The sequence below is a fragment of the Geospiza fortis genome, unplaced genomic scaffold (genome assembly GCF_000277835.1).
Source record: "Geospiza fortis unplaced genomic scaffold, GeoFor_1.0 scaffold400, whole genome shotgun sequence".
NCBI classification, from domain to species: domain Eukaryota; kingdom Metazoa; phylum Chordata; class Aves; order Passeriformes; family Thraupidae; genus Geospiza; species Geospiza fortis.
Genome location: NW_005054637.1, coordinates 241,076 through 255,429, shown reverse-complemented (window position 1 = coordinate 255,429; position 14,354 = coordinate 241,076). Strand labels below are relative to the sequence as shown.

The window sequence follows — 14,354 nt, the reverse complement described above, 5'->3', positions numbered from 1 at the left end:
GCTGATTTCCAGTCCTGGTGGAGAACTTGCTAACTTTGGCCTCTTCAAACCCAAGGGGAGGGTTTGAAGGCCAAACCTTCAAACTTTGGCCTCTTCAGATCCGACCTCCACTTCTTCTCCTTGAAGTCAAAGGGAGAGGGAGGGAGACAAAGGAAAAAAAATTCCCAGCCAAGGAGAAGTGGACAACCACGGGCTAGATGGCAAAATCCTCGTGGTCCTGGGGGCTGAAGGCAGCTGCCCTCAGCATGTCCAAGGAGTTGACGAGGATCAGGGTGCCCGTGAGGTGCTTCCAGCGCTTGGTGATGGGGTTCTTCATCTTGTCCAGCCCTGTGTGCAGCTCCTGGATGACGTCCCTGTAGCTGTCCCCCATCTGGCTGCTCCAGGGCAGCAGGAAGTCGTACGCTGGCTTCCACATGGCCTGGGGAGAGAGGGGGACACAGGTGGGAGGGCATCAGAGCTCAGCCAGCATCCCAGAACAGGCACATTCCTGGGAAAACAGCCCCCAACACCCTCAGATCCCTGTGCTCCTCCAAGGGGAGTGTGCTCTGGAGGAATCTCCAGAGAAACATGGAAACCTTCGGGTTGGAAAGGCCTTTAAGACCATTGGGCCCAACTCAGGTGGGGCTTGGCAGTGCTGGCTCCAAAGTTGGACTCCAACACCTACAAGGTGTTTTCCAGCTGAAAGAATTCCAGGATCTGTGGAGATCCAGGCATGCCTGCCCTCACCTTGCTGTCCACCGAGCTGTTCTTGTCACAGTGCGGGGCCTCGTAGGCCCTTTAACACCATTGGGCCCAACCCTGGTGGGTCTGGCAGTGCTGGCTCAAAGGCTGGATTCCCACACTTTGAAGGTGTTTTCCAGCTTAAAGAATTCCAGGATCTGTGGAGAGCCAGGCGTGCCTGCCTTCACCTCTCTGTCCACTGGCCTTGTAGGCCCTTTAACACCATTAAGGCCCTTTGAGACATTTGGGCGCAACCATTAACCTGTGGGTCTGGCTCAAAGGCTGGACTCCAAAACCTTGAAGGTCTTTTCCAGCCAAAAGTATTCCAGCATCTGTACAGAGCCAGGTGTGCCTGCCCTCACCCTGCTGTCCACCGAGCCACTCTAATCGTGGCGCGGGGCCTTCTAGGCCCTTTAACACCATTAAGGCCCTTTAAGACCATTTGGCTCCACCATTAACCTGTGGGCCTGGCAGTGCTGGCTCAAAGGTTGGACTCCAACACCTTGAAGATCTTTTCCAGCCCAGGTAATTGCAGGAGCTGGGTGTGCCTGCCCTCACCTCGCTGTCTACCAAGCTGCTCTTGTCGTGGTGCACGGCCTCGTAGGCCCTTTAACCCCATGAAGGCCCTTTAAGACCACTGGGCCCAACCATTAACCTGTGGGCCTGGCTCAAAGGTTGGACTCCAGCAACTTGAAGGTCTTTTCTAGCTGAAAGAATTCCAGGATCTGTGGAGATCCAGGCATGCCTGCCCTCACCTCACTGTCCACTGAGCCGCTCTTATCGCGGTGCGGGGCCTCATAGGCCCTTCAACGCCATTAAGGCCCTTTAAGGCCATTGGGCCCAACCCTGGTGGGTCTGACAGTGCTGGCTCAAAGGCTGGATTCCAACACTTTGAAGGTCTTTCCCAGCCAAGCGAATTCCAGGATCTGTGGAGATCCAGGCATGCCTGCCCTCACCTCGCTGTCCACTGAGCTGCTCTTGTCAAGGTACAGGGTCTTGTAGGGCCTTTAACACCATTAAGGCCCAACCATTAACCTGTGGGTCTGGCAGTGCTGGCTCAAAGGCTGGATTCCAACACCTTGAAGATCTGTTCCAGCCCAGAGAATTCCAGGATCTGTGGAGATCCAGGCATGCCTGCCCTCACCTTGCTATCCACCAAGCCACTCTTATCGCGGTGCGGGGCCTCATAGGCCCTTTAACACCATTAAGGCCCTTTAAGACCATTTGGCTCCATTAACCTGGTGGGCCTGGCAGTGCTGGCTCAAAGGCTGGATTCCAACACCTTGAAGATCTGTTCCAGCCCAGAGAATTCCAGGATCTGTGGAGATCCAGATGCGCCTGCCCTCACCTCGCTGTCCACCGAGCCGCTCTTGTCGCGGTGCGGGGCCTCGTAGGCGTCCATCTGCTGCTTGGACACCTTGGCCAGCTTCTCGGCCAGCTCCCGCCAGCGCTGGGCCACCTCCACGGCCGTGGTGAGCAGCACAAAGTCCTGGATCAACCTCACCACCAGCCCCTGGCAGTCCATCTTCAGCAGGGCCTGCAGGACACGGAGAAAAGCAAGCAGGGAGTCAAGGCTGGGTGAACTCCCCCCTGGAGCGTCCCAAAAATCCTCCTGCCTCCTTTTTAGTGACAGCTGGGGAAATGAGGCCAGCAGGCTTGTCAAGAGAATAATCCCATTAATTGAACACAGTGCCGGACCCCTCTGGATGGGGTTTGCAGCCTGGTTCTCCAGGCAGCCCCTGCCAAGATGTCCAGGCCCCACCTTAAGCAGTTTAAAGCATCCCAGGAGCTGAGGACAACAGATGCTTTTAATCAAGAGAACTAATCCAGACTCCACCCCAGAGCTGCAGGATCCTTCAGAGCAGTGGGCAAGGCACAGCCAGCACATTCTGGAATGGGACCTGGACATCAGCCCTATCACAGGGTGGACTGGGGTGAGACCCAGGTGAAGACTCCGACACTACCATCACTCAGCTTGGGATGTTCTTCCTCTTCTCCTCCTCCTCTTCCTGCATCATTTGTTGTCCTAAAAGCTGAGATTTTCCACAAATGGTTTTGAAGTGGAAAGAGCAAGTGCATCAGCCCGGGTTTTCTAGGTAGGAATGACTTAGCCAGGCAAAAAAAGGATGGAATGGGGTTAGCTCCTGCCTTAAAGTGTCAAATCCCATTAAAATCCCCTCAGAGTGGGATGAAGCTGCAGTAGGGCAGAAGCCCCAGTGCAGCCCTGGAAAAGGAAGGGTTTAATGGCAGTGTTCACTCTCAGAGGATGAGATCTGACTGCCAGGATCACCATCCCACTCCCCAGGGCTCCCACAGCCTCTGGACCACAACAGTCCCAGGAGCAGCAACCCCAGACCCTGGGCAAATCCCACCTTAAACCTCAGGAGGGGCTCTGATGTTATTAAAAATGGAAATCAAGCAAACAGACCCCACCCACTCCTGCACAGCAGCACAGGGACGGTTCTGTGGAAATCATCAGGATAAGGTGATTCCCAAAGTGGCCAGAATCCCCTTTCTGCCCCTCTGGGTCCTGACACCCCCTCCCAACACAGGGGAAAATCTAGGTTTGGATCTGGGGCAAAGAAGGGTTAAATCCTCCCACTGGAGACCGCACAGGGACAGTTGGGGGAGGGAAGATGGGAACATCTGAAACCACTCCAGCGATTTGCAAAGCAAATGCACGCTGATTTCCCCCTTATCTGCTCCCAGCTTAGAGCTGAGCTGGGCTCTAATCACAGCTGCAGCCCAGCACGTGCCTGCTCCTCCAAAGTGCTGACACCGGCTTCCTGTGGGAGCCAGGGAGGCCATCAACCCCCTTGTCCGACAAGCAGGGAAAATCCATCCGAAGGAGCACGTCTGGCTTGGCAAAAAGACATTCAGGAGCGCTTATAGATCTCACACACCTGCGCCAGAACTGAACCACCTCCTCTCCTACAGCCCATGGTCAGCTCCCTGTCTGGATCCAGCTTCCCCTCTAGATCCAACTCCCCTCTGGATCCTGCTCCCTCTCTGGACTCTCCACCCCCTCTGGATCCAGCTCCCTCTCTGGATCCAGCTCCCCTCTGGATCCTCCACCCTCTCCGGATCCTGCTCCCCTCTGGATCCTCCACCCCCTCTGGATCCTCCACCCCCTCTGGATCCAGCTCCCCTCTGGATCCTGCTCCCCTCTGGATCCTCCACCCCCTCTGGATCCTCCACCTTCTCTGGATCCTGCTCCCCTCTGGATCTTCCACCCTCTCTGGATCCAGCTCCCTCTCTGCATTCAGCTCCTCTCTGGATCCTCCACCTTCTCTGTATCCTGCTCCTTCTCTAGATCCAGCTCCCTTCTGGATCTTCCACCCTCTCTGGATCCTCCACCCCCTCTGGATCCTCCACCTTCTCTGGATCCTGCTCCCCTTTGGATTCTCCACCCCCTCTGGATCCTGCTCCCTCTCTGGATCCTCCACCGCCTCTGGATCCAGCTCCCCTCTCTGGATCTTCCACCCTCTCTGGATCCTCCACCCTCTCTGGATCCAGCTCCCCCTCTGCAGGGTCCTAAGGAAGGGGCAGACTGAAGAGCATCCCCAACCGTGCCTTTCCAGGCAGCTGGATGCCAATCCCTGCACAGCCTGGCCTTTGGGGGAGCAGGATGAAGGAGCTGCTCCCATCTCCTGCCCGAGGTCAGAGGCAGTGCCTGGAGCTGGGTTCAGAAGGATGGAGCTACAGGAGATGGATTCTCCTGCTCCAGGTGAACCACAAAACAGCAGCAAGGAAAACACCCAGGAGGGCACCTCATCAGAGAGCTGCAAAATCACTCAAAATCACGACTCTGGGAGAAATGGGTGGGTCTGGTTAACTTGGAGACCTTCTGATGGCCACAGCACCACCTGCTGTGCCCTGGCAGCTCCAGCCCCATGGGCAGAGGTGACAGGACACCAGGGGATGGAGTGCAAGGCATCCCAGACGCCCAGGTGGCAGCCAGAGGGGGAATATTACTGGAAACACGGTGAGACACCGGGATTAGCTCAGCAGACTTAATCTTCCAGTGGGATTATGCCACAATTGTTTCCATCCTCCTCCCTTGCCCTGGACAAGGATAGCTGGGTCCACTCACTGTGTCTCCATCCCTCATCACCCAGGTGTGACCTGGGCTGTGCTTTGCCAGAGCCCTTGGAAATATTTATTGTTTATTGTTTATTCCCCTGGGAGCAGCTGGGAACCGGCTGGGCCAGCCCAGCAAAGAGCAAAGAGGGTGTTTGATATTCAAATCCCAGTTCAAAGCAGAAACACCTCAACTTAAAAGGCATCCAGGGGAGGCTGAATTTACATGCCAGCTTTGAAATGCAGAATCCCATTTCCTAATGAAGGAAAGCAGCATTGTGAAGGGAAAACAGCTCCCCCCTGGGACTTCCTCAAACCCGGGGGATAAAGGCCCTGTGTCCCCAAGGAGACCATGAGAGCCATGGGGTGAGAGGATGCTCCTGCACAGGCTCCTGGCTCATCATCCTCTCCAGGATACAGGTCAGGTTTTGACCCAAAAAAGTTGTCTCTGTGCAAGTGTTCCCCAAAATAACCCTTGTCTGGGCACCAAACATCTCTCTCTCTCACTGCTTTGGCTGTCACCACTTCCAAAATCATCTCGCATGTTTAAAATACACACTCTCAGCCTTAAATACTGATTTTTTTTTCTTTTACCTCATAAAGTCTTGCACTGCCTCCATGGGGAGTGATGCCCAGCTGGATCTCAGCATGCTGAGGGTGGTGAGACCCCCTTGGCACTGTTTGCACATCCCTGGAAGTGTCCCAGGCCAGGCTGGATGGGGCTTGGAGCACGCTGGGACAGTGAGAGGTGTCCCTGCCCATGGCAGGGGTTGGAAAGGGATGGGCTTTAAGGTCCTTTCCAACCCAAAGCCGTGGACACCCCGACCTGCAGGACTTTAGGACAGCTGCAGCCCCCCAGCAGCTCTCTGAGGCCTGCACACACCAGGGACAAGCAGGAGCCAGGCAGCAGCACATGGATACCTGGATACCGAGAGTCAGAGCAAACAAAACAATGGGAGGGGAAAAAAAAAAAAATCCCAAGCTCATCTCCTGTGTGACCTTTACAAGCTGCCTGGAGAAGAACAAGCTCAGAGTTTCCTCTGCTCAGCTCCCTGCTGCCGTGCCAGGGGCCGTTCCCAGCAGAGCCGTGTTTTTCCCAACAGCAGAGTCTGTTGGAAGGATGATAAATGAGAGTCTCTCTGACAACCAGGGAGGGGGAAAAGCCGTGTCTCAGGGCACGTCTAACCCCACGGGCCAGGCACCAGGGGCAATGAAATCTTCTTGAATCCATGCCCAGCTTTTTTATCCGAGCCATCCGTGTGCTGCCTGCTTCCGAGGGGCAGGGAGGAGGGAGGCAGAGCTTTCCCTCTCTGCTGAGCAACTCCTGAGCCACATCCCCCCCAGTTACCTTCACACTCCAGCGCTGGTGCCTGATTAGAGAAGTAGTAATTAAAGGTAGATTACTGATTAACCAGTCATCATGACCAGGCTTTTCCTTGCTTGGCTGCTGGTGCACGACTCTGCCACTGGCGCTTTGTGTACTCAACACTGATAATCCTGCTCCTGCTTCTCCCTTCCCAGCCCTTCTGAGGGGAGACAACCAACTTTCAGCTGAAATGGCCACACTGGAGCTTAGTGCAGCTGGCTCCCCTTGCCAGAAAGCCAGTCCATTTGTTACAAATAAAATCAGATTTGAACACAATAAAATCCATTACCGCTCCATTGCCATGCCCTGAAACATCATTATTTTCTTCTTTCAACAGGCTCAATCTAATTTCTCCATAGGCTAAGGAGGATTTGACGGCAGCCAGGGGTTTTGGAGGCAGCATCATGTTCCACCAAGAAGGGAGCTCATCCTTCATCCGCAGGCTCAGCCTCACAGAGAGCAGGATTAGACAAACAAGGAGAATAAAACCTGCCCTGGGACTCTGCTCTCCTGACAGCCACAGGGGAGCAGGATGTTTTCCTGCAGCTCCCAGCCCTCCCCTGGAGTCAGCAGCTCCCTGAGCCTTATCTTTCCCTTTGTCTCCTCCTGAGGATTCTCCATGACCTACAGAGTGCCTGAGATCCCTGAAAACAATGGGGAGAGATAAAAGCAACACCTAGAGGGTTTGCAAACAGGTAAAGCACACAGCTCCGGGAGCATCCAGCAAGAGCAGCACGGATTTCATCCCAACAATCATTGAGCGTGTTGATTAAAGGAGCAAACCCTCCCTTAGGGGGGAAACAGGGGGGATTTTCCAATCCTGGGTGAGGAAAGGGTCACTGATGGCCAGGAGAACCCTGCAAACAGGAGCAGCGTTGGTGGCACGACCTGAAAGCTGGAAGTCAGAGCTGGAACGTTGCCCCACAGGCCCCAGAGCGGTACCCAGGCACAGGGAACTCTCCAGACAACATTTCCACGAGTAACAACGGATTCCATACTCTTCGTAACACCTTCTACCCAATCCTTAAATTCCCCCCTTCTCCCTAAAAGGAGTGTGGGAACTGAACTCCTCCACTCAGCTCCAGCCCCCTTTTGCCGTAATTTCATTTTGCCAAGCAAGGCTGCCGCTATTCCTTAATCCAATTGACATTTTAAACCATGCTCTTCTCCATAACTCAGTTACTCTGCTCCTGTGGGACAGCACGGAATGGGAGGGAGCTGCAAATCTCTCCCAGACATTTTGCCCTGTATTTTCTTTGGCTCACTTCCTATTAAGTGCTAGAAACTATTGTGGAGATGATATTTGGTGAGGGATTTACTTGCTAATGGCATCCTAGAAATACTGGCAGGCAGCACTCCTCCCAAATTCCTCTCAGGACATGGAGCAAGTCATACATTTCCATCTGTAATGTGTAAAACATCCCAGCTCAGAGGTGTCACTCAAAAAAAAGGCTCCCCATCCCTCAAAGTGTTCCAGGCCAGGTTGGACAGGGCTTGGAGCGACCTGGGACAGTGGAAGGTCTCCCTGCCCATGGCAGGGGGTGGGACTGGATGAGCTTTGAGGTTTCTTTCAACCCAAGCCATGGTGTGATTCTGGAATTCCAAGCACCTCAGCGCATCCCTCATTATAGCTAAATCAAGATCCCACCCACCACAGGGCTGGATTCCCACCTGGCAGTGCCCAGCAGTCCTCAGAAGACCTTCAAGGTGGACTTCAGTCTCTAAATACTGAATTAGGGAACTGGCACCTCTCCTGCTCCTTCTGCAGAGCCAGGAACGAAGCCCCCCTTGGCCAGGCCTCAGACTCACCGTCATCAGCTCCTTCTGGAAGGACTTCCTCTCCTTGTTCTCCACGCTGTTGCAGTCCTCCTTCAGCTTCTCCAGCACGGAGGCCACTCTCTCCGGCTCGCTGTCCAGCTCCGCCCGGCAGAAGAAGCTGAGCGGCAGGTTCAGGTAGCCCAGGGCGTCGGCGAAGGAGCGCCAGCTGCTGAGGTTCTCCATCAGCAGAGTCCTCACCGAGGCGTAGATGTAGGTCAGGAACTTGCAGGGCCTCAGGATCTGCTCCAGCAGCAGGCTGGTGGTGAGGTCCGGCCCGGAGAAGTAGCTGGGTTTGACCTTCCCCACCACCAGCACGTTTTTGGTGTGCACAAGGCCGACCTTGCCCTGGTAGTAGCCGATGTACCACTCCTTGGTCCACAGCTGCCCTTTCAACCTGATCTTCTCCTCACTGAGGAGGGCGATGACGTCTCCCTTCTTGTACTCCAGCAAGTAGTGGTTCTTGCTCTGCCTCACCACCGTCTTCAGCAGCTTCCCGTACTTGAGGCTCAACACCGGCCGGTCCTGAAAAACCGGATACTTGGCGGTGGCAGCCAGCAGGGAGAGGATGATCTTCCCCACCTCGCTCTTCTTCAGGAACCGCCTCTGCCCCGTGGGTTTGATGGCGCTCTTTGGCGGCGGCTGCGGCGTCTGGACGCAGAACTGGGTGAGGATGGCATCCTGGTCATCCTTGACCTGTATCCTCAGCGTGAAGTCCGACAGCTCGTTGGGGTCGTGGGAGGAGATGGGGAAGATGAGGCGGCTGACCTTGCCCAGCTTCATCTGGAAGCCCCGCACGATCTTGGCCTGCTCGCTGGCCTTCACCTCGTAGTTGGTCATGTTGGAGAACATGCAGAGCTTGAGGTCCTGGGGCCGGGACAGGGAGAACTGGTGCTTCCCCCAGAGCTGCAGGGCGACGGGAGCCGGGCTGTGGCACTGCCTGGTGACCTCGTTGACCAGCAGGGTCTTGGGGGCGCATTCGTGGCCGAACATGGCCACCACGGTCTTGAAGGAAGGGTGGATGTGCTTGGGGCCGTAGACACCCACCGTGATCTTCTTGCTGATGTAATCCCATACGGTGTAAGGGTAGAGGATGTTCTGGCCCTGTGCCACGGCCGCGATGTACATGCAGGGCTCCAGGTTCTCCAGCTGCACCTGGATGGTGTCCCCGTAGGAATAGCTCAGCTGCATGGGCGTGTAGGGCCCCTCCTTCATATCGCTGCGCAGGCACTGCAGCCCCACCAGGCTCTTGCTCACCGCGTCGCTCTTGACCTCCGCCGACACCTTCATCTCCAGGATGATGAAGGTCTTCACCTCCATGTTGCTGAGCTTGATCTGCAGCACGGGGCTGATGGTGCTGCACTTGTCGCTGTTGAGCTCCAGCGGCGGGTCCAGCATGGCCTTCATGGAGATCTGCTGCGTCTCGCCGGGGCACACGTGGCCCTCGGGCACGTGGATGCTGATGTTGGTGTCCGGCAGCTGCACGGCCCCGCCGGAGCTGTCCAGCTTGCACACGATGTTGGTCTCCACCGGCTGCGTCTGACCCCAGCCGGGATTCTGGCCAAGCAAATCCAAGTCGTGGCAAGACCGAGCCAGCTTCCTGTGGTTCAGCCACGCTGTCCTAAAATCCTCCCTGCTCTGGAACTGCTCAGGGGTGGGAGACTTCAAACCGCTGAAGAAACCCGACGATGCCGGTGCGTCTGACTTGGCCTGGAGGACAGACAGCTCGGACAAGCTGTAGGAGCGTTTGCTTCGGAAGAAGGGGTTGTCCCTCCTCACAGGCTGCTCCACATCCAGCCTGTTTGTGGAGGGAAACTCATCAAAAAGGTTCCCCAGGCTGCTGTTGGCAGCTGAAGTGGGGAGAGCCGCCACGGGAGCCGCCGTGTCGAAGAGCAACAAATCCACGGCCACGCTGGAGTCAGACTCCTTGTCTGAGCCGGGCGCCGCTTGCGAATTCCCATTCAGGAACGGGTTGGTGTGCACTCCGTTCAGGAAGGGGTTGTTGTGGTAGGATTTGGCAGAGTTTCTCTTCCCTTCAGCCCACTCCCCGAGCAGGTCCAGCTCCTTGACGCCCTCGTCGGGGCTCTCCAGCAGGCCGTCGATGACGCCGCTGTCGGTGAGGGAGGAGTTGCGGTGGCTGACGGGCTGCACGTAGGAGGAGGGGATGTAGCCCATCTCCGTGGTGTTGTGGGCGTACCACCACTCCCCTCCCGACGTGTCCAGCACGTACAGGTGGTCCCCCTTGGAGAACTTCAAGGTGGTGAAGTTGGTGGGGCAGTAGTCCTTGATTGCCACCACTTCCTTGGCGTTCCCGAAGGACGTGGGGTTGTCCACCAGCAAGGCACTGGGAGAAGGCACTGCAGAGGCAAGGAGGAGACAGCAGCGTGAGAGAGGCTCAGCAGAGCCACTGCTGACTTGGAAGCTATTATTCCAAGTCACCATTCCATGCTGTTTTAAGTGATGAAGGTGCTTTTGGGATCACTGAATCATTAATGTTGGAAAAGGCCTCCAGGACTATCGAGTCCAACCATTAACCCAGTACTGCCAGGTCCACCACTAATCCATGTCCCCAAGTGCCACATCTATGTGTTTTCTGAACACTTGCAAGTCCATTGATTCCCTGGGCAACCTCTCAAGCCTGCAGGTATTTTTCTCCATAATTTTTTTCAAGAAAACTCCACTATTTCTGGCACATTCACACCTCTCTTCCCTAAAGGGTTCATCCAAACCCGAGATAACTCTCCCTACAGGCTAAAAACCCTCTTGCTCTGCTGTAACCCCTCTCCTGCACATCTGAAACATGCCCAGAGAAGCTGTGGCTGCCCCTGAATCCCTGGAAGTGTTCCAGGCCAGGCTGGATGGAGCTTGGAGTAAACCTGGGCTAGTGGAAGGTGTCCCTGCTTTCAGGTCCCTCCCAAATCAAACCATTCTGTGGTTCTGAAGGTTACCCAGGTTGAATCCTCACAGAATCCCACCCCTCCTTCCCACACTGCTGTTCTGGTCCTGGCAGCATCTCCAACCTCTCCTGCAGAAGTGCCAGTGGAAAAGTTTTCTGCCAGAGGATCCCAATTTACATCCAGGCTGGGCTGAGCCTACACTGCCACCCTATTTATTGGCTTTGCTCTCATTTTCAGGACGTGTTTCTGTAAAAAGCACTAAAGCCAAGCTGCAGATGATGTTCCATCAATGGTTAAATGTGGTTGCTGCCTCCCCAGAGAGTCTGAGGAAAACAAGGAAAGCTGGATTTTAACCAGCAGGGAGCTTCAAGGGAACTGGGACAGCACCTGCTTCAACAGAGGTCTGTGGGAGGAAAAGGGAGTTTAGAAAACACAGGAAGCCCTTAAAATCCCAGGGACAAAGGGATGGGAGCTCAGAATGCACATCCCTGCAGTCCGCACTCGCAGGCTGGCAGCACTTCTCACCCACAATAAAAAGGGAAGACACAGCTGAGCAAAGAGAAGCTTTTAAATATAGCCTGGGGGGTTGAGTATTCCAAGGAGAAGAGTTTTGTACACATCCCAAACAGCTCATCTGCCAGCAGGCAAAGTTGTGGGGGCACTCATCCAGTGGCAAACTGCACAGAAACTCCAAACTGGAATTCTTCTGGCAGCCTGCTAGGTTGGAAGCTGCTGTAAACTTAGCCATGCTGCAGGATGGAGCATTTTTGGTGCCAGATCAGACAGGCAAAGTGGCTGTTCCCTTGTCCCTCCAGTTGGGCATGCAGGGGTTAACAGGGATGTGCTGAAACCCCTCGGAGAAGAGGAGCAATCCCTGGTTTTGCATTAAAACCCATCTAATTTGCAGCCAGCGTTTGATGTTCAGGTGCTACACCTGCAAAAAACAATCTCCTTTGTGCCTGTTTACTCTCAAGGCCCTCAAAGCTCTCCAGCTTCCACCTGCAGCTTTTCCTTGGGATGCTCCCCTGCCAGGGGAGCAGCAATTCCCCTCCCACCTGACCAGGGCTTTTATGCTGGGTAACACGGCGTAAAAGGAAAACACAGCAGGGGAAAAAAAAAAAGCAATAAAAGATGGGGAAAAAAAACCCAAAGGGTTATTGGACGAGCAAAAGGATTATTGGAGGAGCAACCTGCAGGCTCCCAGCGCTGGGGAGAGGGAAACACTTTTGTCACCACCTTGTTGGTGTCACCAAGCCCTCCCAGGGGATGGGGATGGGCCTGGAATGAGGAAAGAGGGGATGCCCAGGCACCTTCTGAGCCCTCCCAGGGGATGGGGATGACCTGGGATGAGGAAAAGGGGGATGCCCAGGCACATTTGGAGCCCTCCCAGGGGATGGGATTGCCCTGGAATGAGGAGGGGGATGATTCCCAGGCACCTTCTGAGCCCTCCCAGGGGATGGGGATGACCTGGGATGAGGAAAAGGGGGATGCCCAGACACCTTTTGAGCCTTCCCAGGAGTGAGGATGGGCCTGGAGTGATGAGGGGGGGATGCCCAGGCACCTTTTGAGCCCTCCCAGGGGTGAGGATAGGTCTGGAATGAGGAGGGGATGATGCCCAGGCACCTTTCCAGCCCTCCCAAGGGTAGAGATGGACCTGGAATGAGGAAAGAGGGGATGCTCAGGCACCTTCTGAGCCCTTCTAGGGGGTGGGGATGGGCCTGGAATGAGAGGGGGGGATGCCCAAGCACCGTTCCAGCCCTCCCAGAGTGTGGGGATGGGCCTGGAGTGATGAGGGGAGGATACCCAGGCACCTTTTGAACCCTTCTAGGGGCTGGGGATGGCCTGGAATGAGGAAGGGGGCGATGCCCAGGCACCTTTGGAGCCCTCCCAGAGGGTTGGGATTGCTCTGGATGAGGAAGGGGATGATGCCCAGGCACCTTTTGAGCCCTTCTAGGGGGTGGGGATGGCCTGGAGTGAGCAGGGGGGGATGCCCAGGCATCTTTTGAGCCTTCCCAGGGGTGAGGATGGGCCTGGAGTGAAGATGGGGTGATACTAAGAAACCTTTGGAGGCCTCCCAGGGGTTGGGATTGCCCTGGAGTGAGGAGGGGGGGATGCCCAGGCACATTTAGACCCCTCTCAGGCACTGGGGATGGCCTGGAATGAGGAAGGGGGTGATGCCCAGGCACCTTTGGAGCCCTCAAAGGGGATGGGATTGCCCTGCATGAGGAAGGGGACGATTCCCAGGCACCTTTGACGTCGCAGAGGGCGCTCTCCGCCGCGAAGGCCTCGCCCAGGTCGATGAGGGCGCCCTCGGAGCGGCAGCGCGGGAGCCCGCCCGAGTTGGCCGCCCGGATCCTCTGCGCCGCCATCTCCGCTGCCGGCGGGCACTACGTGGCCATGGCCCCTCTGCCGGCGATGGGGAGCCCGCTGTCACCTCGGGGAACCGGCCTGGGGGACACAGACAGAGGCCAGGCCGTCAGAAAGGGACCCCACGGCACCCAGACGCTGATCCCCTGGGACTGGCTCTTCCCACTCGCTCTCCCCTCACCCGGCCAACCCGGCCAACCAAGCATCCCTTCCTGCACTGAATATGATTAAAATAAAGGAAAATTGAAAGGAAAAATAATTTTTTTTTTTCCAGAAGCACTTGCAGAACCCCTGTGGGGTTCTGGCATGGGGATGGGGACCTCGGTGTCACCTCGGGGAACCAGCCTGGGGGACACAGACAGAGGCCAGGCTGGCAGAAAGGTACCCCACGGCACCCAGACGCTGATCCCGATACAGGAGAGCCTGTCCTGCTCTCCTTAACCCATCCTGGAACACAACCTGGATGCTGCCAGGGACCACAGCACTGCCTAGAAACCCCTGGGCAGCCTGGTCCTGTGCCATGATGGACACAAGCAGCCCTCTGGCCTTCAGGAGATTTTTGGGACTGTAAATTGGTCCTTCTCCCCGTTTCCCAAGCATCGGCAGGTTGCTGTAACACAATTCTAAAAGCACCAAGCACCAGGCTGCTGTGGGAGCACAAAGACCCACAGGACTGGGCTTTTTCCCTGTTCATATCCCTCTCTCCCTCTTCAGCATCTCCTTGGATGGGGACTGGCTCTTCCCACTCGCTCTCCCCTCACCCGGCCAACCAGGCACAGCAGCATCCCTTCTTGCACTGAATACGATTAAAATAAAGGAAAAAAATAAGGAAAAATAAATTTTTCCCTCTTTTTTTCCCCAGAAGCACCTTCAGAAACCCTTCCAGACCTCCTGTGGAAGAGCAGCTCGATCAGCCCAGTGGAGCTGAGAGGAAAAGGAGCCCGTTCCCACAGGACACTCCGACCACCAACGTGGTGGCTGATGCAAGCATGGGCAAGAGCTCCCCTGACGTCACCCGTGTCCTCTGGAGCTGGGACAGGGGCCAGATGGGCCAGGACAAGCAGGGGAGGCTGAAGGCATGGCTGGAGCACAGCCTGAGCCATGAGTTG

The 14,354-nt window shown here is 55.9% G+C and overlaps 1 protein-coding gene across 2 annotated transcripts; it reads right to left on the bottom strand.

The window, feature by feature from the left end:
• Positions 1-141: 141 nt before the first annotated feature.
• Positions 142-14,130, bottom strand: SH3BP4 (SH3 domain binding protein 4). 2 transcript variants are annotated; one of them, XM_031064819.1, is made up of 6 exons: positions 14,114-14,130; positions 13,127-13,326; positions 8,310-10,338; positions 7,976-8,246; positions 2,069-2,257; positions 142-418 (listed from the first exon to the last, which is right to left on the bottom strand). In XM_031064819.1, exons 2-6 carry the CDS (start codon positions 13,245-13,247, stop codon positions 194-196), a joined length of 2,835 nt encoding a protein of 944 aa, XP_030920679.1. In that variant the 5' UTR covers positions 13,248-13,326; positions 14,114-14,130; the 3' UTR covers positions 142-193. The 2 variants fall into 2 exon arrangements, with proteins under 2 accessions (XP_030920679.1, XP_005430510.1); XM_005430453.3 differs by having other exon boundaries at positions 7,976-10,338; positions 14,114-14,129.
• Positions 14,131-14,354: the final 224 nt, after the last annotated feature.